This window comes from Chrysemys picta, chromosome 2 (assembly GCF_011386835.1).
Source record: "Chrysemys picta bellii isolate R12L10 chromosome 2, ASM1138683v2, whole genome shotgun sequence".
Lineage (NCBI taxonomy): Eukaryota > Metazoa > Chordata > Testudines > Emydidae > Chrysemys > Chrysemys picta.
The window spans coordinates 93,430,566-93,455,470 of record NC_088792.1 but is presented as its reverse complement, the minus strand read 5'-3'; the positions used below and the strand labels follow the sequence as shown (position 1 = coordinate 93,455,470).

At 39.9% G+C, this 24,905-nt stretch overlaps 1 protein-coding gene across 4 annotated transcripts in view; it reads right to left on the bottom strand.

The window, feature by feature from the left end:
• Nucleotides 1-4,495: 4,495 nt before the first annotated feature.
• Nucleotides 4,496-24,905, bottom strand: part of SEPTIN7 (septin 7) — a 130,273-nt gene continuing 109,863 nt past the window's right edge. For 2 of the 4 annotated variants that reach the window (XM_065587199.1, XM_065587198.1), the window contains exons 9-13: nucleotides 18,773-18,898; nucleotides 12,875-12,895; nucleotides 9,722-9,857; nucleotides 6,085-6,224; nucleotides 4,496-5,517 (exon numbers count right to left, since the gene is read on the bottom strand). In XM_065587199.1, coding sequence (XP_065443271.1) covers nucleotides 5,478-5,517; nucleotides 6,085-6,224; nucleotides 9,722-9,857; nucleotides 12,875-12,895; nucleotides 18,773-18,898 — 463 coding nt within the window. In that variant the 3' untranslated portion in view covers nucleotides 4,496-5,477. The remainder of the gene's footprint in view (nucleotides 5,518-6,084; nucleotides 6,225-9,721; nucleotides 9,858-12,874; nucleotides 12,896-18,772; nucleotides 18,899-24,905) is intronic. The other 2 variants (XM_065587201.1, XM_065587200.1) reach the window with 1 other exon arrangement.

Here is a 24,905-nt window from a genome sequence, read left to right as displayed (position 1 = left end):
CGAGACGTGGCTCTGGGGCTGAAAAAATGATGTAGCTGTTTGGGCTCAGGTGGAGCCCAAATTCTGGGGCCCTGAGCCCCAACACCTACACAGCAATTTTTAACTCCACAGTTTGAGCCCAGTGACCCCGAGTCACCTGACCCCAGCCCACTGTGGCTTTGCAGCAGGTCTTTTATCCCTGTGTAGATGGACCCTAAGAGTTTAGTATGTTTGCGAGGAGCCTGAGAGATCGTATGCAGGTAGCCTTCACAGTTGCTCCTGGGACAGAGGAGTGCCCTTATTTGGACACCCACTCGTGGCTACTACAGCCCTTGATGGCTTCCTGAAGGTAAATGAGAGGGATGGACCATGTGATGTGAATTGGGAATATGGAAATTAAAAAATTGGTGGTGGTTGGTTGCACCAGTTCTGTACTGTTTTCCCCTCAGTTGAAGCAAGATACCTCAGGATTGGGCTGGAAATGTCATCCTTTGGCTTAAAAGCCTTCAGCTGAGACTTAACTAATATGCAAAATAGTTTCAAGCCATTTACATAGATTCTCCCCTGTTCCAACAGAAGACAGACTAATTTGCCATGGGAGAATGCTTTTCAAGAAACTCCTCTTGGCAAAAATAATTTTAGGATGAATATGCAGTGACCCAAGGAAAAAGATGGATGACTCGTTACCTAGGACAAGAAAAATAAGAGTACCAAATAAAAAAAAACAACAACCCAACCCTAGGAGAATGCAGCCTAAGCATAGTTAACATTCATTTACTGCCAGGTGACCCAGTTTAGTAGGCTTCTTATATGGGTAAGTAAGTATGGGAGCTCCTCCAAACTGCTATTACCTTCAGATGAATCCAAGTAGATTCTTCTTGAAAAAACAGAAGTAGCTAATTCAGGGGTGGGCAAACTTTTTGGTCCAAGGGCCACATCGGGGAATAGAAATTGTATGGCAGGCCATGAATGCTGACAAAATTGGGGTTGGTCTGCAGGAGAGGGATCAGGGCTGGAGTGCGGGAAGGGGTGCAGGCTCTGGGGTGGGGCTGGGGATGAGAGATTTGGGGTGCAGGAGGGTGCTCTGGGCTCAGATTAAGGGGTTTGGAGAGCAGGAGGAGATCAGAGCTGGAGTGGGGAGAGGCTCAAGGGGTGCAGGCTCCAAGTGGCACTTACCTCAAGCAGCTCCTGGAAGCAGACACGTCCCTTCTTCAGCTCCTACACAGAGGCGAGGCCAGGCGGCTTTGCATACTGCCCCGTCTGCAGGTACTGCCCCTGCAGCTCTGATTGGATTGCATAGGAGCCGGAGTGGGGCCATGCTGCGGCTTCCAGGAGCTGGGTGGTCTGTCCCCCGACCCAGCGCCCCAGCCAGAGCAGGGCCGAGCCACGTGGTATGGCTTGCGGGCCAGATTTGGCCCGCAGGCTGTAGTTTGCCTACCACTGAGCTAATCAGATTGCCACCATCTAGTGGTATGTTATAGGAAAGCCGTGATGCTGATAAAAAAGGGAAATAACTGTCTAGTTACCACAGTATAGAGGAAATGTGGTATTCAGCCTGTGATGCAAGAAGATTTACTGTGATATTTCCAGAGATGAAAATGGGCCAGTACGGCATACCGTTAAGAAGTGGCCATCGATACAGGCCCTGTAGACAGCCGATGTTCCTGCCCCTTTTGCCCCCGCCAGGGCCACTGAGGTAACGGGAGGGGCCAAAAGGGGCAGCTGCCCTGGGCCCCAGAGATTTAAACAGGCCTCAGGATTCCAGCTACCACCACTGCTACGGCAGCAGTGGCCGGAGCCCCGGGCTCTTTAATTTCACCACTGCAGCCCCGGGCAGTGCGGGCTGGTAGAAGGGTTAGCTGGGAGAGGCTGATGCCCAGCCCCGCCCCTTCTGGAACCCAGAGCCTGGCTTAATTTATCAGTTGAAGGTTTTGGAGAGAACCACAAATTTGTAATCTAGTTATTCCCAGATACAGACCTAGGAAGTTTTTCTAATTAAATTAATTTTATCCAGTTGTATTTAAAGTGTTAACTAACAGTATAGGCCATGTCATATACTGCAATAAAAATTGCAGCAATATATATAAACATCTACCAGCCCTTACAACACAATTCCCCCCCCCACCTCCCAATTTGATAGATTTATTTAGCTGGATGTTGAGTAAGATTCCCAGACTTAACAGTTTAGGAGATGGCTGGTTGTAAGTTCAAATTTAAATTTTAAACCAAATGATTTTATAAGTTAAAAAAATTAAAATAAACAATCCGAATAAAACACAGTTTTTAAAAGCTGTTTTACAATGAATAAAGAGCCAAACACTTTAGCCACTGATGGGATCTGCTGACTTCTTATAAAGAATGGGGAAAAATATGAAAATCTATTCAGAATTCCTCAATAATACATTATATTGTTTGAGTAAGTGTGGCAAAAGTTAATGGCATGCCAATCAATAAAGCAAGATGCATGTCTAGTGCCACAGCCAAATTATGGTATATCTGTGATCCAAAAAACCTGCTTTGATTTTAAACAAGTTTTCTTGTTCTGAAGTTATTAGTAAATAAAATGGACAGTTTTAATATAAACTAAATAATTCAAAATATTACAATGTATTTAAAGAAAAGCCATTTCTAGTGCTAGATATTGAAGAAATGTGCTCCAAGTAGGCAAACAAGAATACCAGCATCTAGTGTACCAGACTAGAATCTCCAACTTTTGGTCAAACCATACCTCATTTTGGGAAAGTTGCAGGACAAATTTACACACACATGTATTAACTCAACATAGTTTTGGAAAGATAGCAATTAAAACTGGTTGAAACTTTTCCATTGGAACAATTTTCTTTTGGAAAATGCTGATTTGACAGATTGAAGAACTTTGTTTCATCTTTATAACGTAGTCAACACAAAACACTTCAATATGATTGTTTTATTATTTCCTAAATGATTTTTTCCACACATTTCATTTTTGTGGGCAAGGATTTTCCTTCTGATTTGGGACAAAAGGAAATGTTCAAATGTTGGAATTGCCCAGCATTTGACTAGCTTTAAGAGCAACATTGCTACAGAACAACAGTTAAAAGGTGTTGCTAGTCCTCTATAATCAGATTATTCAATTTTTTTGGCAACACACACACACCAGAAGAGGCTCATGTTCTACAAAGTGTGTCTTGGGGGAACAATTGGGACAGCATGAAAAAGCTTTACGTGTATTACAATACAAAGGGTCTTGCAATTCAGATTGCTTAAAGGAAAGCTACACCCATTTTGCAGAGACCAGGATTCTGAACGTTAACATTGCAAGAAGTCATGTGTTATGTTCAAAGTGAATGATAAAAATAACTCAAATTCAGATATTCTTGAGCCTTGTTCTGGGTGTGGCTATCTGAGTAAGTGCCATCGACACCAACAAAAGGGGAATCCTGTGCAAAAACAAACTGGAACAGAAGGCAAAATGACTACCGGATAATACAAGTGACCTTTGTGCAAGCAACTAACATATTTAATAAATTTTTATTTATCCATTAAATCAATACAATAAACTGGAAATTGGTTTACCAGTCTCATTGCTGGCTACACGTGTTCATTTTCAGTAAAATGCATGGAAGCCAAATTGGAGCAAAAGGTCAGTTGTAATTAAACCATTTGCAAATACATTTCGGTGTGTATGTCATGAGTTTTCTAATCATTCCGGTTAAGAGGAATGCAGTCGTCAGAATGCCACCTGAAAAAATATTAATAGGAAGGCTCTACAGCTAACAAGGGAAAAATTCTTATCCCAAATCAGGACTATAATCATTTCAAAGTAACACGTCTGGTTAAGCAAAGTCTCTTTAGGATTCTCTTCCCCCATTAAAGAAGTCCCTTCAGGTAACTATTGTTTCCTGCAATGTAGAACAAATTGGGAAGTATGCTGCCATTTCTATTTTCTGAAAAATGTCAACATGAATCTTTCAGTTCTTTTGCCTCTATAATGGCAACTAAAGCTTAGTACATTCTTCTGTGTAAGGTTCAAGCATTTTACAAGCTACATGCCACCTTCCCAGCTACCAAGTTCAGTTCAGTTTGACTCGCTTACATTTTTGATAAGCAGTGGAAAAATCCCAGAGGCTACAGCCATCCCCTAGTGCCATTGATAACCATGAATACTTAAAACTTCTGGATGGAGTAATGGAGACTCACCCAGGGAAAATATCAGAAAAGGTGTCTGAACACCTTACTATTTTGGACAATACAAAAAAAATGCATGAAAAGTTGATGCCCTCTTCTGGATAAGAAGTTTTTAGTTTGAAGTTTCAGGGCACAATTAATCATGTATAGTACTCAGCCACTTAAACATGTTTTATTAGGTCAATAACCCACAGATTGAATACACTTGTCCACCCCTTAACTGGGAACTTGACATAGACAGACTAAATGCAAAGTTAATTTTTATATCTAAGCGTGGTTACATTGAAATATTTCCCATAGTGAATACTTTGCTATGCAATTCCTTGAAAGCGTATCACACATCAGCAGGTTACATCACAACATTGTTTATTATGTGACTTTTTACAATACAAACAAAAATACAGAAATGCAGTATATGAATACAGCTAAATGCAAAATGGTGACTTTTTCAAGAGGCCATGATTCCCATTTCTAGTAAAATAAAGAAAGACTGCACACAGGTAGAAACAGGTTGGTAGTTAACTCCACAATTTTGCCTAAAAATGACCTATAAATGCATTTTCCTGCTACTTACCATAAAATGTAAAAAGGGAGTTAAAGGAAAGATTTACTCACTGGTTCCTACCATATGAAAGAAGCTATATTCTATTTAGCAGGGCCAATATATGAAAAAATATCTAAATTAAATGTTATTACAAAAATGAAGCAGTAATGAAATTTTTCTGGCTAAAGAAGTTACTAAATGAGGATAGCATATATTTAAAGAATCCAAAACAAAGAAGGGTTGTTATAAAAAGCTTTTAGGTGCACTGTAAGCCTATACGTTTGTTTTTCCATGTGTATTTTTAAACAATGGAAGTGTCAAAAATAGGGTCAACTGTGTTAGACTAAATTACATTATTGTATATGCTGCACTGAATGGAATTCTTGTATTATAATAGAGAAGCATAGTTTGTATCATATTATGGCAATTTATCCTCACTGAAAACCTTCCAGAGTCCTTGTATTTTGGAATATCCTGTAAACAAAAAAACCCCACCAGAACATGATTGTACAACAGTAAAATGTTTTCTTTTGTGTTAAAATGACATCTGTTTTAAAAAGGAAAAAAAGGAAAAAGTACTTAGAGCTGTTATTTTTCCAAGTACACAACATCCTAGACAATTCAAGGCATCTCAATCTCCATCAAAATTAACAAAAAATTTGTCATGCTGTTAAATCCATTGTTATGGATACAACTGGTGCAAAATTGGTCAAACGGATCCAACGAACACTGATGTCCAGGCTGGCATATTGGCAACTAATACATAACTGGTGGTCAATAGATGTATTTAAAAGATCTTCCCTTTCTTCTTGTTCTTTTCCAAAGTTCTAAGAAAATAAAACATTTTAAAATAAAATTTTATGGACAAAAAAATTCAGCACATTATGTATATATTTTCAAAATATGCATTTTTCAGCTGTCCTAGTTTAGACACAGGAAGGAATTTTCCTTGGCATACTATGCACACAGCACTGGCATAGCAATATTTTTGCCATTACACTCCTACTTCCAGGAGATGGAAGATCTGATGCTTTCAGTCAGATGTTTGAGTTCCCAGCCCTCAAATAAAAGCCGAAGAAAAGTAAGTAAAATTAAATCAGCCTTCAAATTCTAATAAAGTTTTCCTACAGTGATGAATGGTACCTGTTGAGGTTAGTTTTATTTAGCAAGTACTGAACATGTGTGCCTGCTATAGAAGCTAGGGTTCTCCCCGCTTCCAAAATATGCTCATATATGCAAAAAAGGAGTGTGACATTTTGAATGGGCCAAGCAAAAATTTTGATGGTCAAGCTGTGTAGAGATGTATTAAGATGATCAAATTTTCTTTTAATAATAATTATTACAGAACATGTGAAACATTAGAAACAAACAACTTTAGCAAAAATCCTACGTACCTGGAAGAATTCTGTTGTTCCAAAATACGCTGTTGAGTTTCCCAGTTCACTTTCTCATCCTCAAACTGGCGGCGCTTTTCCTCTAATTCTTTATGCTGCGCCTCCAAGTTCTTTTTCATTTGTTCATGACGTCGTTGGAGCTAAGAAATTGAGGCAAACTACATAGTCAAAAACTGCACAATCACTGCAACATTAGGAACAAGATTAGGAGTTGTATTGTACAGTATGCCACATCACCTACGGTAACTAAGTGAGGACCCTGGTTAGAGACCAAAACTGTTGATTCCACTCTTTACCACTTCTAACCTATCTTCTTCACCATCTTCCCTCCAAACTTCTTGAGCATGCGGACTATACCTCCTGCCTTTATAATCTATAATGCTCTAATGCCTCAAAGCCACAATCCCATTATACTATCATAAAAGTGATGGTCCCTGGCCCAGAGAGTTTACAATCCAAGCAGAAGACTAGAAACAAACAGCTGGAGACAGACAGGGGGAGCACAAAGCCACAAGATGATTAGAACAGTATAAGCACTGATCATAGCCAACTAGCCACCTAGCCAATCACAATCAATAGAAGAGTCTCTTCAGTTTCATGCTAGATCTACTGCTTTTGAAGCAGACCACCTGTTCTATAATGTCTCTCTGGGGGGGAGAGAGCACAGGGTCAAGGTGTTAAAAATCTCTCTCTACTAGCTGCTAAGTGGTGTTTAAAAACATGTTAAAATGGGTTAGCTAACATGTTTTAAAACACCACCTTTCCCCCTAGTCTAGATAGGGCCTAAATGACTGACATCCTCTGGACAGGTCACTAGCAATAGCTGTTCATCTTCCCCTTCCCTCCACTCCCCTCTCGATTAAAAAGTCCACCATACTCCCCCTCATGGTGCCAGCATAACCCCATACCGCAGACTGAGCCTACACCAAAAACAGGGGTTTCTCCATCGCTGTAGGAACTCCACCTCCTCCAGTGACATTGGCTATGTCAACAAACATTTTTTCATTCACCTACCTGCGTTTACACTGGGGACTAGGTTGGCAAAGCTATGGGTCTCAGGGGTGAGGATTTTTCACACCCCTGAGTGCTGTAGTTATGTCAACCTAAATTATAAGTAGACCAGGCCTGACTCCCTTCACTGGCTTCCTCTCCCCTTTGATATCAGATACAAGCTTTTAATTCTTACTTTCAAAGCTGTGCACAACCCAATCTATATTTACATTGCTGCTCTTATTTTCTCCTACCCTTCACCTGCAGTCTGTGCTCCTCTCAAGCCTCCTTCCCAAATGCCCCTTGTATTGTCTCTTGCTCTTGCCTTCACACTTGATTTCAGTTCAGAACTCCTTCCTCTACTTGTTTGCCAATCTCTCAGCATTCAATCTCACTGAAAACAGAGGTGTTTCAGAACTTCATTTAAATAAAGCATTGCAGCCTTGATCTTTAACCTATATTATATCCCACATACAACACTTGGACAAAGTTGCGGTTGCTAATGTACTATCAACAGAGCCATCTAGAGTGCACACACCTCTCACAACTCAGTCTGAAAGTTAAGGTATCTTTGCTGACAGAATGTAAAAGCATATCTAAATACTTTACATGAATTCTTCCCAAACTGAAGTAAAAGTTAAGGTTAAGGTTGTGTTTTGAGTATGTCTACTAGGAATTATAGTGTGTGTTGTGGGCAGCTGTATGTAAAATGGAGGCCAGGAACATCTGGATATTATGGTATAGGTAGTAAGATGCAAATTGTGGTTGGTTTAGATATCAATACTAATGTAACTGGTGATTTTCTTGATTCTATGTGACTGCACTGACAAGCAACCATATAACTTCAACAACCATAACTATGTTAAAAATGTTTTTTTTTGGGGGGGGGGGGGGGGGGCGGAGAAATTTCCAGGACTATTAGCAAAAGTTAAAATGCAACTGTCATATAACAATATATGCTCTGATAAGGCCTTTGAAAGTCCACCATAGTAAAGCAGCCAATCTCTGCAGGGCTCTCTCCTGAAGACTTTGTGGTGATCTGTAGGTGGGTCTGTGCTTTTATCCATGTTGAAAGTGTACTAATGTGTGCAAAGGTTAACATGAATAAATAATACACCCCTTGTCACTCTTATGTTTGTCTCCTTTCACGTAGCCCATGTTCTCTGTAACTCTCCAACCTCTTCCACACACATATCCAGTACAGTTTTCTTCATGCTCCAGGTCTTCTACATGACCTGTGTCCTGAAAGATGTTTTCATGCACCAGGCCCATAGTACACTCATCCTAAAGTACTCAGACATACTCCCTGAACCCAATTCAAATCTCCCGGTCTATACCCCCTCTGCTGTCTTTGAACTTGTACAACTTAATTTTGTAGATGTTTACAAGTTCAACAGGGAGCAGAAAGCATACACAGGGAAGGCAATATGGGTTGACAGAGGTTATGGAAGCAGACTTTAGTGGATTGGATATGTAATAGAAGAGAGTTTGGGTAGTGGGGGAGGACAACCGGGCTGGATAGTGAAAAGTAGCAGAGTATCACTGTCCACTTCTCTCCCATTGTTCTGCCTGCCTCCTTGGCTCCTCAAAGAGTGGCTGGCAGGGGTTCTGTAAGTGCTATTACTCCAAGCTTCCTGTAGGCCTGCTAAGATTTTTTTAATTTGCAGGTATGGTTGTTGCACCAGGCTTCTTTGGAGAAGCTGCCTCCTAGCAGCGCTACAAAATCCACTTGTTTGATTTGTTTTACAAATGTGCTCATAGGTCCCAATCAGGATCAGAACCCCACTGTGTTAAGAACTGTTTAAACATGTAATGGCCCAGGTCTGCACTACAAAGTTTTGCCAGCGTAGCTATGTCAGTAAGCTGTGTGGTTAAAAAAAAATAAATCATGCCCCTGACAGACAGCTTGTCAGCCAAAATATCTCTATAGACGCAGCTTATATTGGCAAAACAGTCATTATGCCAGTATATGCTGTGTCTTCAGAAGGTGGATTTGCTGGTTTAGCTATATTGGCAAAGCCGTTGTATGACAGACTAGCCCAGTCTCTGCTCTGAAGAGTTTACAATCTAAAACAATTGACATACAAAGGGACACGAGAGGTGAGTGAGTCAAATTATACAATTTTTATATAGATTTTCAATTTTAAAAAGTCACAAAAGTTGAAACGGTTGCAAGCAATACCTGTCTACTCCTTAAACTAACCATCATGAACTGGTTGATTTGTTACAGGCATCATGGCAGAGTAGTCAAAGGATTTCAAGAAAGGCCTTTATTATTGATAAAAGATTCATATTATATAGTGCATAAATTAGCTGAAGTCCAAAGTAACGTTTTAGAGCACCAAAGACAGACATGACACTACAGGAGAGATTTTTAGCATGCTATGATTATAGAATTGAAACGAGGGGATGTTTAAATGTCAAAGTTATCTTGAAAATACATGCTTGCCTCCTTTATTTAAATAGTGTAACTTGGGTAATTATTAGTGAATTTCATTTAAATTCTAATTTAAGGTTATATTCTTAACTATGGAGTCATGAGGGAACCTCCAAAACATGTGTATGTTACAGTGTCTTTGAGGAAAGGATTCTCTCCCTATTGTCAGCACTGAGCACGTTATTGTCATTTAATACACATTTTGGTTACCTCAGCTTCAGAGTCCTTCAGTTTCTGAACTTTTTCTTTGACCTTCATTTCAAAGACCTGCTCCATTTCCATCTCCATTTTTTTCATTTTGGCCACATGCTCTCTCCTCTCTTCTTCCATCTGTGCCAGAGGGCTCCTGCCATAAACCCAGAGCAGGTTAACCAATAAGGAAGTGATCTTTTTTGCAATACAAGATGACATTGAAAGGCAAGGCAAACAAAACAAGACATTAAATGGAACGATGCGTCTGCATGTGCCTCCATCTTAAGTTAAAAGTTCATAATTTCAGAAGACTGCATATGTTCAATCAAACCAATGTTAAACTATGAAAAGAGACATATGATTTATTTCATAGTTTAAACATCTTACATTTTTTATATTTAAATTTAGGTTAAATATAATGCAGTCATATGTTGAGAATTCTTTACTTACTACCTTTAATAGAACCGCTAGGCCAGTGGTTCTAAACCTGTGGCCCGAGGGCTGCTTCTGGCCCAATCAGCACAGAGCTGCGGCCCATATGACATCTTCAGGGCAAAAGAGGTAGTATTGGATGCGACCCACAGTGGTAAATAGGTTGAGAACCACTGCGTTAGGGGAAAGTCAAATCAGGAAAAATTCAGTAACAAAAACTCAAAAATAAAAGTGGCATCTTCCTAGTGATCTTCCAACGCTACAGCCCCTCCAATCACCAAAATACTTGTGCACACAAAAATGGAAAGATAGCCTTAAACTAAAACAGAGCAAGAGAAAAAGAAAGTGTTGCAGGTAGAGAAACTGATTTTTAAATCTTAATTTCTAAGTGAATTATCAAATAAATGTAAGTTCATAATTTCAGCGTTGTGTTAAATACAATCTTTTCCTGTGCTTGATTCTTTTGAACGCACAGCAATTTTGAGAGGTTTTGAGCAGTTGGACTTCAGATTTATTTGTGGAAGTGTTATTAGCATGGAATATTTTGCTTTGTAAAATGTTCCTAATTCAAATACATGTTTTTAATTTTTTCCAGACACTTTCAGGCAACTGATTTACTAATCTTGCTACTCAGTTTAAAATAGCATTTTAGAAATGTTATAGTCTTCAATGTTCTGTAAAATCCAGCATAGACTCATTATATATTTCACTCTTTCTGGCTAATGGTTAGATAATGTATACACTCAGCCCCTTGTAAGAGTAATTTTTTTGGTACTCAAACATTAAGAACAGCCGGAACAAATTAATTTCAGCCTGAACATGTATGTTTTTCAAAAACATTTGAAAAAATGAGCTCTAACTAGCATATGAATGTAATAATATAATAATACACACATCTGTTTGCGTTATCACTCTCTTGGATATTTACATACACACACAAAACAAAAATGATAAATGAGCAGGGAATGTTTATCCATCTAAGATGGTCCAACCTTCATCTAAGAAAGCAAACTGTATTTGGAGTTGCTAGGTGTGATTACATCAAAAATAAAGTATTTGCTTTTTGTGCTTGAATGTGTTTTATGCTTTCAGAATTCTCCTAAAAGTATCTGAGGTAGAGTAAAGCATTTCTAATATGCAGTGCCCCTTTCATTCAAAACTTGCAACTCATTCTTTTAGGAGAGGGAAATAGGGTTCAAAATGTGTAGTCAGTGCAATGGAGGGTGTGTCAAACATGTATGAATTGTTTTGACTATTCATAGCTCATTTTTTATGTACAACTCAGCTATATGAGACTGCCACTAATGAAGTGAAAATGAAATGTATCCTATGAAATCAAGGCCAACTGAACAGTTTTTAAATTCCAGCATTTCAAATATGTGCTTCAGAAGGTGACAATTTTAGGTATTTTTGAGATGTATCTGAACTGATTTGCAAAATTTAGAGCAGCAGACCAAATGTTAGCAGCATACTAGATTTCAAATGGAAACTGATCCTACTCCAAATTCAGGATTTACTTTTACTGTACAAAGGTTGATTGTTAGCATCGGTACCTTTTGTTGATGAAAATAGCATATAATGGAGTGCTGTTTGATTACAACTCAGTAACATAATACATAAAACCAATTCATGAGAGGAGTGTGCAACATCAGTTGTAATGTTTTAGTGAATTTGAGTAGTAGTGTTTCTGTGTAAACAAACACATTGTCAAAACATTACAAAATTTAACTTCCTGAAGATATTAACATACCTTTCTTTGAGAGACATGTAAAGTTTTAAAGTTTCTATTCTATGTAAAGAACCATGGACCTAGGGGCCTCAGTCCTACTGCCACTGAAGTCACTGCCAAGACCCCCATTGACTTCAAATGGGAACAGAACTGGCTCCCTAATGACACCAGAACCTAAGAATTGGGTAGGTATGTCTTCCAAGCCATATTTTCAAGAAAATTGTTCAGATTGCCCCCAAAATGTCAAGTCTTAGCCTCCCTGGAGAGTTCAGTAAGCTAGCAGGCCAATATCCACTGTGGAGTTCTTTACGAGTGGATCAGTACACAGTTCTCATTCTGATAAGCAATATCTAGAGAAATCAATGGGGTTTAAGCACAAAGGAAAAGGGAAGTCCAATAAAGCATCAGGAACACTCCCACCCTACCCATAAAAAATAATATACATGTGTAATATTAACTCTAAGGTTTAGAGAAAGCTTATGTTATTCTATGAATACACAAAGTGGAACCTCTGCAAGCCATTGTATGATAAAGCCATAGTCAAATGAATTTGACTAAACTAACAAGTTTGCCAGTTTAACCCCTCCTTAAACAGCTGGAAATTTAGAGATGTGGAATTTTCATTACTTAAATTCTCAGTAAGCACTAATATAACTAGTACTCCGGAGCTAATGAGAGACTGCAGAGCCAATCTGGGTGAATTACATAATTTACATACATCTTCAACCACTATAGTGCTCTTCCAGTCTTTGTTATTCTCATGCAATTTGACCGAAATCTTTCAAAAATAAGATGGAGTGTTCTATGAAGAATATTTGCCACTGAAGATATTTATAACTTTTAATCTAAAATGTTAGAGCAGTTTTAGAACAAAAAGCACTAAAGTAAAAACAGATGCAGAAGCTGAATAAACAGGAAAACTTAAATTTTGTAACACTTAACATTAAAGGTCTTATGTGTTTAAAGAGCTTTTGTCTGAAGTCTTTGGAAAAATTTAAATTACCACTTACATGCCTTCAACTGTGTCAAATCTAAAAAACAAAAAATACAGAGGCTTAGCATGCTTAAATAAAACCACAAAAAACTAAAAAGCAGGAATTAAAAAAGCAAATTCATTATAGATTCCTAAAGCTAATTAAAATTTGTTTTTTTCCCCCAAAAGCAGATTTTCCACAGTAAAATGAAAGATTGTTAGTTAAAGCTGGTTATGTTTATTTCAAAATTCAGTTAATTAATCACTACACCATGTAAATATTAATGCAGATTTGATGTGCAGAGATATTTCAAAGACAGTTTACCTACAGTGGTGTGACTAAAGTACGCATGCTTCTGAAGTGATTTTACATATTTTAGTGACATTAACTTAACTACTTGCTCTAAGTAAGCTTTCTGAAACCAAAGTAATCCATCTCTAGGCTTATTTGCCTTATAAAATTTGTCACCTAATGAAGGTCATTATATTAAAAGTGAATGACGGATGTTATATTTAAAGAGAAAGACTGTTCAGGTGCTATAGAAACAGCACTTAACTTTACTAGCCAGCAGAGGTCTCACAGGAGGCTATACTCAACAGCACTAAAAAGCATACAATGTAATTAAGTTTACATGGAGTATGGTATCTTAATTTGAGCTTGTTGTGTTAGTATCTCACGGACAATAGTAAAATCAGAAGAAAAGATCAGGTTTCAGCCTTCAGGAACTGGTATTTTTACATTAAATAATTTGCAACACAGTATGAAGCCATTCATACTATTAGGACTGCTCCCTAGAATTTCCTGTTCTGTCTATAGGAAGCGTAGAATCTTGGGTTTGTGGCAAGGTTATAAACATCTTAGGAACACAGTCAAAAGGAGTTAGAAGCAGTCTATGCTAAGAAGCAGTTAAAGGATCTACACATTGCGTATTTTGTTACTCTGTGTGACAGTTTATTGAACATATCTGTAGCCAGATAAGGCTTATCTTTATGTCATTTATACAAATATATACCTTTTGATAATAAAAACATGGTTTATTTTTAATCTCACTGAAAATGTCTATTTCACATGAAAAAGTGAATATAGGACTTCTCAAATTAAGCATTTTTTATTTCAAGTGCCAATTTTTGTATATGCCACACAGTTCACGTGTACAATTACACTTATTTGCATAGTGTGAAGAGACAAGTTATCCATATACCTGAAGGTTACCCTTTGACATAATATTTTTTAGAGATGGGATGATGTTGAAAATGTGAAGGAATCAGACACTAAACCTAAAATACAAAAAGGCTACGTAATCATGGAAAAAACATGCTTTGGATTTCTCTTAAGCTAATGTTATTTGTAGAACAGCTGATTATAATATCTGCAAAGCAAGGGAGGAATTCAAGGCAGTCATTACAAGGCCAGAAAAATTGTTTTGTTTTGGTGCATTTGGACAATACAGAATATATCTTGTAGCACATATTACTAATTCTGTTTTCATAGTCAATCACTGAGGTTTGTTCAAAGACATGAGCTAACATTTACTCAAGGAACAGAGCTGCAAAGGCTAATATGTTTACATTACCACCACCAGGAGCAGAGTGAGTGAGTGAGTGTGTGAGTGAGATACTTTCTCACATGGAACTGCGTAGCCACAATAAACTCAACATTTAATACAAAATATTACAAAATACAGCTGTCAAATATGACCCATAAGTACTTTTGATAGAGAGAGTGCTCCATTGAGGTCAGTAAATCTCTGATTAATCACTAGCAAGGTGAATGCAAGGTTTCTGAAGTTTTATGAATGGGCTCACCCACTTCACGTGCTCCCCTAACAGCCACAAAAATTCTGAAATAAGTCAGAACCACAAACTATCTGCCAGAGGTGTCAGACACTTTGTAGAAAGAAGGGACTGCTTTTGTCTGTCACAGCACAAGAAAAAATGGCTCAAGCATTGCCTCAGATGGTTTTGTCTGTGTCAGCCCCAGAAATCACATCAGCCACAGAGAGTAGAGGTTTCTTAGTGAGAGCAAAAATAAGCCTAAGACTCCAGAGGGGAGGCACAAATGAAGTGTATTTGTTTTCTTTTCCTTCTTTCTATGAAAGAATACACATGGCAGCCAGATGTGGCTACAGAGATCATCTTCCTATATGTTGCTCTAAATCTGGCAGGAATCAAAACTGGAAAAGCACAGTAAGGCAGCTCTGGAGTGGGAGAATGTGGGTGGTGACCAGTTATTCTGCCTGTTAGAATGAGCAAGGAATCCAATGTCTGCACTGTCAGAGTCAAACAGGAGTTATCCTGTAAAACCAAAGTAGCTCCAGAAAGTTATCATCTGCATTAAACAGCTGTGTTGCATTAATTACATTCTTTTCAAATCAATCCCTTGGAATGTATGGTTACTATTCTAACCTACAAACAAATTTAGACATCTTGTACTCTCACTGATAACTGTACATAATTCTAAAAGTGCCCCAAAATAAAGGAAAATACTCTATTAAAACTGTTATTGAAGTGTACTGTTTCATGAAAACTATATAATTTGACTCCATTCACTTTGCTCTTCTTTTCCTTTAATAAAGAGTTATTGGATACAAATATAGACCCTTAAAGATTGTCAGTGTTTCAATTTGTGACAATACTTATAAAACAGATGCTGTGGCTCAAAAGTTCTTATGGATGAAGCAACTGTTTGGTGAGAACAGTGACAGCCCATTTTTAATTAATATAAAAATCTGAAATGTTTCTATTTTTCAAAAAAAGGGCAAGGTAAGAATTTACAATAGGAGCAAACAATCTGAAGCAAAGTAGTGGTGTGTGTGTACTTATAAGATACTGGAGAGGTAGAAGGCAAAATGACAGTAAGCAAACCCAGTTTTCTCTATTTGAAAACGAGGCAGGAATCTGAGTGAAACTAAAAATTAATAAGGAAGGAACTGGGATGCTGAAAGGTTATGGGCCTCTGGTCTAAGATCTGAAGTTCTTTCAAAATCTGCAAGAAAATCTTTTTGCTTCTCTGCAAGGACTAAATCAGGTATTTGTAGATAACAGTAGCTCCACGATGAATGAAACTGAGGGCTCAAGCTGCCAACTAGCATGTAAATTTACTCTTTCTTTACCTCAGCTACACAGTAATGAAGTGCTATGATTCTTAATAGGATCCTAAACTGACTAGATTTGCCACAGAGAAAAAAGTGTTCAGAAGGGCATCTTTGACTTTATTAAATACATCCAGCTCAAAAGGCCAAACCAGGGACTGTAGTAAAGTGACTGGGGTGGTTTTGGAGGCAGGAGGTAAAATAATGAGCCATGCTTCTGAAAGAGAAGCCCACATCAGTACTAATCAAGACACTTATGAGAACTAAAAGCATAGGCAACACGTGCTCTAAATAGAAAGATCTTAGTGATAAATAAGGCTACATTTTAGTCATGGGTATTTTTTAGTAAAAGTCATGGACAGGTCATGGGCAGTAAACAAAAATTCACAGCCAGTGACCAGCCCTTGACTTGTACTATATACCCCTGACTAAAACTTGGGTGCTATGGAAGGGCGGGGGCACCTGGGACCCCTGCTGCTACTGGGGGTGAGGGGGCGGCTGGCAGGCTCCTTACCTGGCTTTCTGTGGCTCCCAGAAGCAGCTGGCATGTCCCCCCGAGGTAAGTGCTGCCCAGAGCCCTAACCCCATCCCATACTCCCAACACCCTGCCTCAGCCCCCTCCCACACTCAAACTCCTGCTGCTGCTGGGGGGAGGGAGGCGGGGCACTGGTGGCCTGAGACTGCCCTAGTAGTGGCAGGTGCCACTGGCCCAGGGGCTGCCCGCGGGCCAGCTGCACCTGCCACTGCAGAAGTTATAGAGGTCCCGGAAAGTCACGGAATCCGCAACAGACTTGCAGCCTTAGTGATAAATGATAAGTGCAGCAAATGTAACATTGGTTTTGGAACCTCTGAATACTGCACACAGAATCTGTAGCAAGCAGCACACAAAAAAGTTTTCAATATTAAGAACAAAGAATACAATTGTATATTGCATTTTAAGGATTTACAGTGTTCAGACTACATAACACATGGAGAGAGTTTGGGTTTGGGGACACAGACAAGTAGAAATCTGCTGACGAGGGACAAAATTGAAGTAAGGGTAAAGGTGTGAGATCAACAAAAAGTAAAACTTTGGAAGTCAAAGCACATGCAGTGTTTTCCCCTTACTTGACCCTTATTGTAAAAGCAATGGTATTAACTCCAAAATTACATCACAAAGTAAGTGTGATCAGTTTCTTTTGTTTTTGTTGCAACTTTACATGTCTTGAAGATTCCGAGTTTACATGACATCCACAATTTAATGAGCTTTATAAAAAGCATGGAGAAGGCAGAACTTATCAGTCCAGGATACTATTACCACTTCAAAGAGAAAGCACCCTCAAGTTTTTTACACTTAACTGTATTCTTTTCTCCTCTCACCCCTACATGCCCAATTCAAACATCAAATCAAACTTCTACATTTCTCCCTTCCTCCCCAGTTCTCTTCATAATCACTCTACCCCATGAAGTATTTTCTCAATAAAATTACCAAAGAGTTGATCTGAGGGACGAGAAGGGGTATTATTGCACTCTTGCCCTCTCAATCAACCATGCTATGCTATTGTTGGCAACGCAGAGAAACTTTAAAAATAAATTTTAAATCTCTCTGTGAGCACTCAAGAGCCTCAAAGGATGTGGAGCAGGATGTTGTGCAAGGTGAGAAACTCTGTCATGTGTGTAACAACGTGACTAGTCAAAGAACAGATGCTGTTCTACTTTGGACTTCTCTTCACTCCAAAATTTTACTGTGTTTGAACTTGGTTGTGAAAAGCTGATTTAGTGACATGATTCTATTATGTGGCAGTCAGCGTAGCAGGGGGCACATGTTTAGCATCGTGCCAGCTAACTCATTCCTTCAGAACCATATTCAAACAGTAAAAATTTTTTTGTGTGGACAAGCCCTTAGTGTGAAATAGCCATCAGACTGCGACCTGCCCCTGCGAGAGATCAGGGATACCCCTCGCTGAAAAACAGCTGTACAATTGTGAGGCAGTCACTGTATAGGACCCCTACACTCTGATACTATATTAGAATGATATTCTCAGTCAATCAAAGAAGTATACCATTCATGACTAACTTGCCTCAAGAATAATTAAAAAAAAACTTGAAATAATTTGACACTAGCTCCCTTAGACACACATTATGTCTTCACTATTACATAGATGAATATACAAAATTTTAAAATGTGTACAGATATCTAACAATTCTTGAAAATAGCTAACTTATTTGTTATATAAACAGAATAGGAAGAATAAATAGAATTTATATTTTATGTTTCCATAATTTAAAATTAACTAGAATGGCATGCAAAGTACTACCATGAAAGGGACCAAAGTTTTTAGTTCTTTGTTCCTGCACCAGTTGGGGTTGAACTACTGCACTAGCAGCTTCACTCTCACAAAGATATGGAGATGGAAAAACTGCTATGTGTTACTAACAAGTTTTATATCGTGATGAGAGGCTTTGAAAAATATTAAGCAGAATCCACTGAAGATGGGGAAGAGAATGTGTGATTTTATTCTTAGTTATTAAGCACAAAGATAAGGTGAATCCACTCTTCCTCAAAAACAAAGTATTGAGGACCAACAGCAAGAGAAAGCACAGAAGCCAAACACAATTTGTGCCCAGAAATAGAAACCTTGATGTCCAAAAACTCTCAAATGATGAATATGCTTTAAAGATTCACAATGAACATTAAACTTCTTGCTTGTTTACACACAGCAGTTGTATAGGTTAGGTCAACTAAATAATTTTAGTGCTCTATTGTGTTTAGATGAGGCCTTCATAACTTGAGGTAACTGACTGAAATTAAGGAGAAAATATAGAATGGTGACCTCAAATGTTGTTACAATCTTAACACTTACTTAGTTAGCTGCCCTTTGTTTTTGTTGTTGTCAACTCCATTGTACGTAACAGCTGCCAGTTTTCTGCTCCTGTAGTTCTCATAGTGTACGTTGTTAGTGACATCCTTCAGGTCCTGCATGTGAGTTCTGTCAACAGAAGTACAGGCTATCAGCAGAGTTCATTCTTCATGAATATCAAACAAGATCTGAAAATCAGATTAGAGGACCTTCATTTTGCAGACTTAATAATCCAATCAAATTTATTCTGTCCTATCGAAACAATAAGGATTTGAGAACCAATTTTTTTTCTTTTAAATATTCTTGTTCATGGGAGCACCAATATATAAGCCTACTGTTAAATTCTACATAACTAATTCAAAGTGCTAATCAGTAAGGACAACAGACAATTGCAGGAGGGTCTCCTTTTTTATGAGGCCTCATACTACTTTTCTATTACAAGCATTTATGCCTTCATTTCAAACTTAAAAAAATGATGGTAGGGTCACAGAAAGGGCAGCATATTTTGCACAGAATAGCATTTCAAAATTGAGAGCTTACTCACCTTATAAAGTTACTGGAGTCCTTTGAAATGTGTCACCTGATGGGTGCTCCAGTTCCGGTTTGCCTGTGCCTTTGAATATAGATTTTTGGTAGCAATGTCCATTTGGCCTGCAGATTCTTCGTGCCCCACACTGAGGCTAAAGTCCCACAACAGAGACTCTGAAGCAGAGGGGAAGGATGATGCGTGGTGGAGCACCAACAGAGAGACACATCTCAAAGAACTCCACTTACTGCACAAGGTGAGTAACCTCTCCTTCTTCGAGTAGTGTCCCTGTGGGTGCTCCACTTCAGATGACTCCCAAGCAGTACCCCGCAAAGGGGGCAGGAGGTTCGGCGCAGAGTCCAACACAGAAGAGAGAACTACACTACCCATAGCACATCTGATTTTGTGGCAGGCACCAAAGCATAATCATCATTAGAAAAGGTAGGCACTGAGGCCACTGCTCTACAGATGTCTGCAACTGATAATATCCCTAAACCAAGCTACAGGAGTAGAAAGTACTCTAGTGGAGTGGCTCTCAACCTTGCCAGATTACTGTACCCCTTTCAGGAGTCTGATTTGTCTTGCATACCCTCAACTTACACCTCACTTAAAAAATACTTGCTCACAAAATCAGACACAAATACAAAAAAGTATCACAGCACACTATTACTGAAAAACTGCTTACTTTCTCATTTTTACCATATAATTATAAAATAAATCAATTGGAATATAAATATTGTACTTACATTTTAGTATATAGTATATAGAGCAGTATAAACAAGTCATTGCCTGTATGAAATGTCACTAGTGCTTTTTATGTAGCCTGATGTAAATAAAACTAGGCAAATATCTAGATGAGCGGATATACTCTCTGGAAGACCTCTGTGTACCCCCTGGGGTACGCGTACCCTGGTTGAGAACCACTGCTCTAGTGGAACATGCTATCGTGTTGAAGCAGAGTTCATTCATAACAGATCTTAAAACAGCCAGAGATCCACATTGATAAACTGTTTCAAAATAACCGAACTCTTGTTTCTGTCCACAATGGATACAAATAGTCTAGGAGAGCTTCTAAAAGGTTTGGTCCTAATCTAAGTTAAAGGCTAATACTTTCCTGACATCCAGGGTATGGAACATGGCTTCTTGACTAGTTGAATGTAATTTTGGGGAAAAAACAGGAGATGAATGGTTTGATTAATATAGAAGTCTGAGGACACCTTAGGTAAAGATCTGGGATGAGCCCACTCCATTGTAAATGAAGAGGGGGTCCACCAATAAAGCCCCCCTTTCTCTAACCCTTGGGGCAGAAGTTATAGCTTCCAAGAAGGCTGTCTTCATTAACAGAACTAACAAAGAGGTAGCTAATGACTCAAAGGGATGCTTCATAAGGCAATTAAGGCCTAGGTTCAGTTCCCAGCTAGGAGAAGATTCTCTGATTTGTGGGTAGAGATTCAACAAGGAATCTTGCTGTGGCTGAGTGAGCTATGAGTGAAAAACTCCCTATATGCTATTATTGCTGCAAAGTGTACCCACATGGAGCTCACAGAAAGACTCAATGTTTTCAATTCCAACAGGTAATCCAAACTCTGAGAGAACAAATAGGTGAAATCGGATGACTGCTACACGAACGAATACGGCTTCCATTTCTAAAGGTAAGTATTTCTTGTAGATTCTTTTCTACTGTTCAATAAAATGTGTTGTACTGCTGATGAACAGGATACCTCTATTCCTGAGAACCATCGAGGAACCATGCTTGGAGCCTCAGAATCTGCAGGCTGGGGTGAAGTGTTTGACCAGCATCTTGAGTCAGGAGATTACACAGAAGGCGAGAGGCGAGTCTGATTAGGTAGGGGCACCAAACTTGTCTTGGCCACACTGGCAAAGGTCCTGGCCCGATCTTGTTGAGGACCTTTAACAATAGCGGTGTTGCTGGATACACATAGAGGAGGCCCTTCTTCCATGAAATGAGAAAGCATCTCCTAGGGACTGGGGATTGAGACACCCTCTGGAACAATACAAGATGCATTTTGTGTTGCCTGCTGTGGCAAACAGATCTACCTACACGAACCCCCAGACTAGGAATATCACATGGAGGACTTGGGAGTTTAGTTCTTATTCATGAGAGAGAGAAATATCTTCTGAGGTCATCTGCCATAGTGTTCTGAATACCTGGAACCTATGAAACTTAGATTACTATCTGGTTGGCTATATGCACCAATTCCAGAGTTTTAACACTTCAGCACAGAAAGATGGGGAACATGCTCCTCTTTGACAGTTGATGTAATGCATGCATGCCATGTTGTCTGTCATTATCTTTATTGACTAGCAGTAGAAAGTGTAAGCAAACGTATTTGACTGATCAATTCCAGAAGTCTGATACAAAAAAAGACACTCTTGTAGAGACCCTTCGTCCTGAACCTTGTGAGGACAGAGACGTGCCCACTCAAAAAGTGAACCATCTGATGTTATGACTGTGGTAGAGCAATTCTGGAAGAATGTAACATCACCACATGTTTTGGTTGTGTCTTTCCAAAAGTTTGGGGAACAGACAGTAATGTGCCTAAGACTGTGCTTTCTTGGTTTGTAAACCTTTCGCAGCCATCCTTTTAGACCTCTGAGATGTAGAAGACACAAGCTGACAGCGGGATCCCGGGGCACCTTCCCCAGAGCACCCACAGCCACCCGCCCAAGTTTTAGTCACAGGTATTTTTAGTAAAAGTCATGGACAGGTCACAGGCCGTGAATTTTTGTTTACTGCCCGTGACCTGTCCATGACTTTTACTAAAAATACCCATGACTAAAACATAGCCTTGTTGATTATAAATCAAAGAAACCTCTTCTGTGAATGATGAATAGCAATATGGGAAGCATGTGTCTTGTAGGCTGAGAGTTGCAAACCAAACTTCTAAATCTAATGAGGGAATTATAGCTGCAAGGATCACCATCCTGAATTTCTGCTGTTTTAAATATCTGTTAATAGACCAGAGGTCTAAAAATTGGTCTCTATTCTTCTTGTGAATCAGGAAGTACTTGGAATAGAATTCTATTGCTCCTATGTGTAGAAGTGAGCCAACCTATTGTGCCAGCAATTAATTGAGAGAAGTGTCCCTGAAAAAGGACAGGGAGGAGGAATAAGTGGGAGGGATAGATATTAAATGGATAGTGTAATCAGATATCATGGCTTTCAAAACCTACTCGTCTGATGTTGTGCTCTCCCATGTCGTTTAAAAGTAGAAGAAGTGACATCTAAAAGGAGTGAGGGAGGTAGTATGTTGCAGCTGTAAAACCCTTGTCGACTGGGTGGTTGAGACTCTTGACCTACCCTTCAAAACTGTTGTTTGGGGGATGCTGATGGTTGGGAAGACATAGCTGTAACTCAAGACGGTTTCTTTTTAGAGGACCTTGGCCTCTTGGACCAGGGCTTAAATGGGCTACAGTAAGTTGAATACTGGGCTGGGCATGCTTTTTGTGCCATCTGAGACTTACTAAATCTCCTCTTATTTACAGTATAAATCCCTAAGGATCACAGTGTGGTTCGAGTCTTTTAATGCGTGAAGAGGTGCATCTGTCAAGTCTGCAAAGAGCTTGTAAGCATCAAAGGGAAGGTCTTCAACGGTGCTTTCAACTTCTCTTAGGAAGCCAGATAAATGCAGCCAGGATGTTCTCCAGTTTTGCAGTGATATCTATCATGCTGCTGTATCTGTGGCATCCAAGGAGGCCTAGAGAAACGTTTTTGCCAGAGGTTGACTCTCTCGTATAACCACTTTAAATTGGTCACAATATTCCTCTGGTTGGTGGTAAAAGGACTTACATTTGTCATAGTTCAGATAATCTTATTTGGCCATGGGCACCTGATGGTTTGCTATTTGGAATTGAAGAGTAAGATTTGTGATCAAAAAGATGATGCTTCTTATGGTCCTTCCTGTTTGGGGTGGTCTTTGAGGTCTACCCTCTTCATTAATGGTCTCCACCACCAGGGAACTCGGAGCTGGGTGAGAAAAACAGAAACTCTGATTCTCTGGCAGGGATGTAATACTTTCTATCCACCTTCTTGCATGTAAGTAGTGTGGTTGCTGGGGATTGCTAAACAGTCTTAGTGGGCTCCATAAGAGCTTCATTGTCTGGAACAGCAATCTTCATCAGTGTCAAAACTGTGTAATACGTCTAGTTTATGATGGGATTCCTGAACTTCCTCTAAGGCAGGAGTGGGGAACCTTTTTTCTATCAGGGGTTATTGACCCACAGAAAAAAAAAATCAGTCAGAGGCCACACACAGCCCCATGGGGGAGCGTGGAGGCTCAGGGCTTCCCCCCGCAGTGGGGCGAGCCAGTGCTCGCAGCTCCAGCTGTAGGGGTGGGGGCTTTGGGCTTCCCCTAGGTTCTGGGGTGGGGCCAGAAATGAGGGGTTCAGGGTGCAGGAGGGGGCTCCAGGCTGGGGCAGAAGATTGGGGATCCAGCTGCGGGTGCGGGCTCTAGGGTGGGGCTGGGGATTAGGGGTTTGGGGTGCAGAAGGGGGCTCCGGACTGGGGCTGAGGGGTTTGGGGTGAAGAAGGGGGCTAAGGGCTTGGGCAGGGGATTGGGGTGTGGGACGGGGGGTTCCAGCTGGGGCTATGGGCTCTAGGGTGGGGATGGGGATGAGGGGGTTCGGGGGCAGGAGGAGGTTTGGGATGTGGGCTCCGGCTGGGCAGCACTTATACCTCAGGCAGCTCCTGGTTGGCAGTGCAGTGGGGATAAGGCAGGCTCCCTGCCTGCCTGCCCTAGCTCCGCGCTGCTCTGCTACTGGAAGCGGCCGGCATGTCTGTCCCCTAGACGGAGGGGCCAGGCGGCTCTGCATGGTACACGCTGCCTGCAGGTGCCAGCTCTGCAGCTCCCATTGGCCGCGGTTCCGGGGGGGGGGCAGCATCCAAAGCTTCTCTGATCGCCCCTCCGCCTAGGGTCCACAGAGACAGGCAGCTGAGAAGGAACTCAGCCACACAACCCCATATAGCCTCTCTGGGGAGCACGGGGCACACGTGCGGGATGAACAGACACTTCTATCAAAAATCTCTGATCAAAGGCACTGGCACACCTGAAGTGGAGCACCCACAGGAACACTACTCCAAGAACTGCAGCATTCCAAACATTAATGTTATAAGTTTTACAAAAATAATATATTTTGTAGGTGAACTTGTAAATGAAGAGGACCCATATGAAATGTAGCTCTACAGTCTTGTAATAATGCTACATTAGATCCATCTAAACATTTGTCAGGCAACACGTTAGAGTTCCAAGCACAAACTTGACTTGAGTTTCCACATTTCAGGCTTAGAAGTAGTACTTGTGTCTCCAAGATAAAGGTCAAGCATCAACTATCCACAATATCCATTCAGCAGCTCAAAGAAAATCCTCTGGAGTGAAGCTCAACTGCCAAACAGCCATTGTTATAAGAGATTGGGAAATAAATCTAAAATTGCCCATGATAAAAAAGGCAGAGAGACTCAATCACCTTTTAACATAGGGAATACATCAAATCCAACTGTCAGGAGGAGAAAAAAAAGATATACTTTTTTAAATTATTCCTTGTCATATTGCATGACTTAAGGTTTTACTTTGGAACACAGGACTAATATGT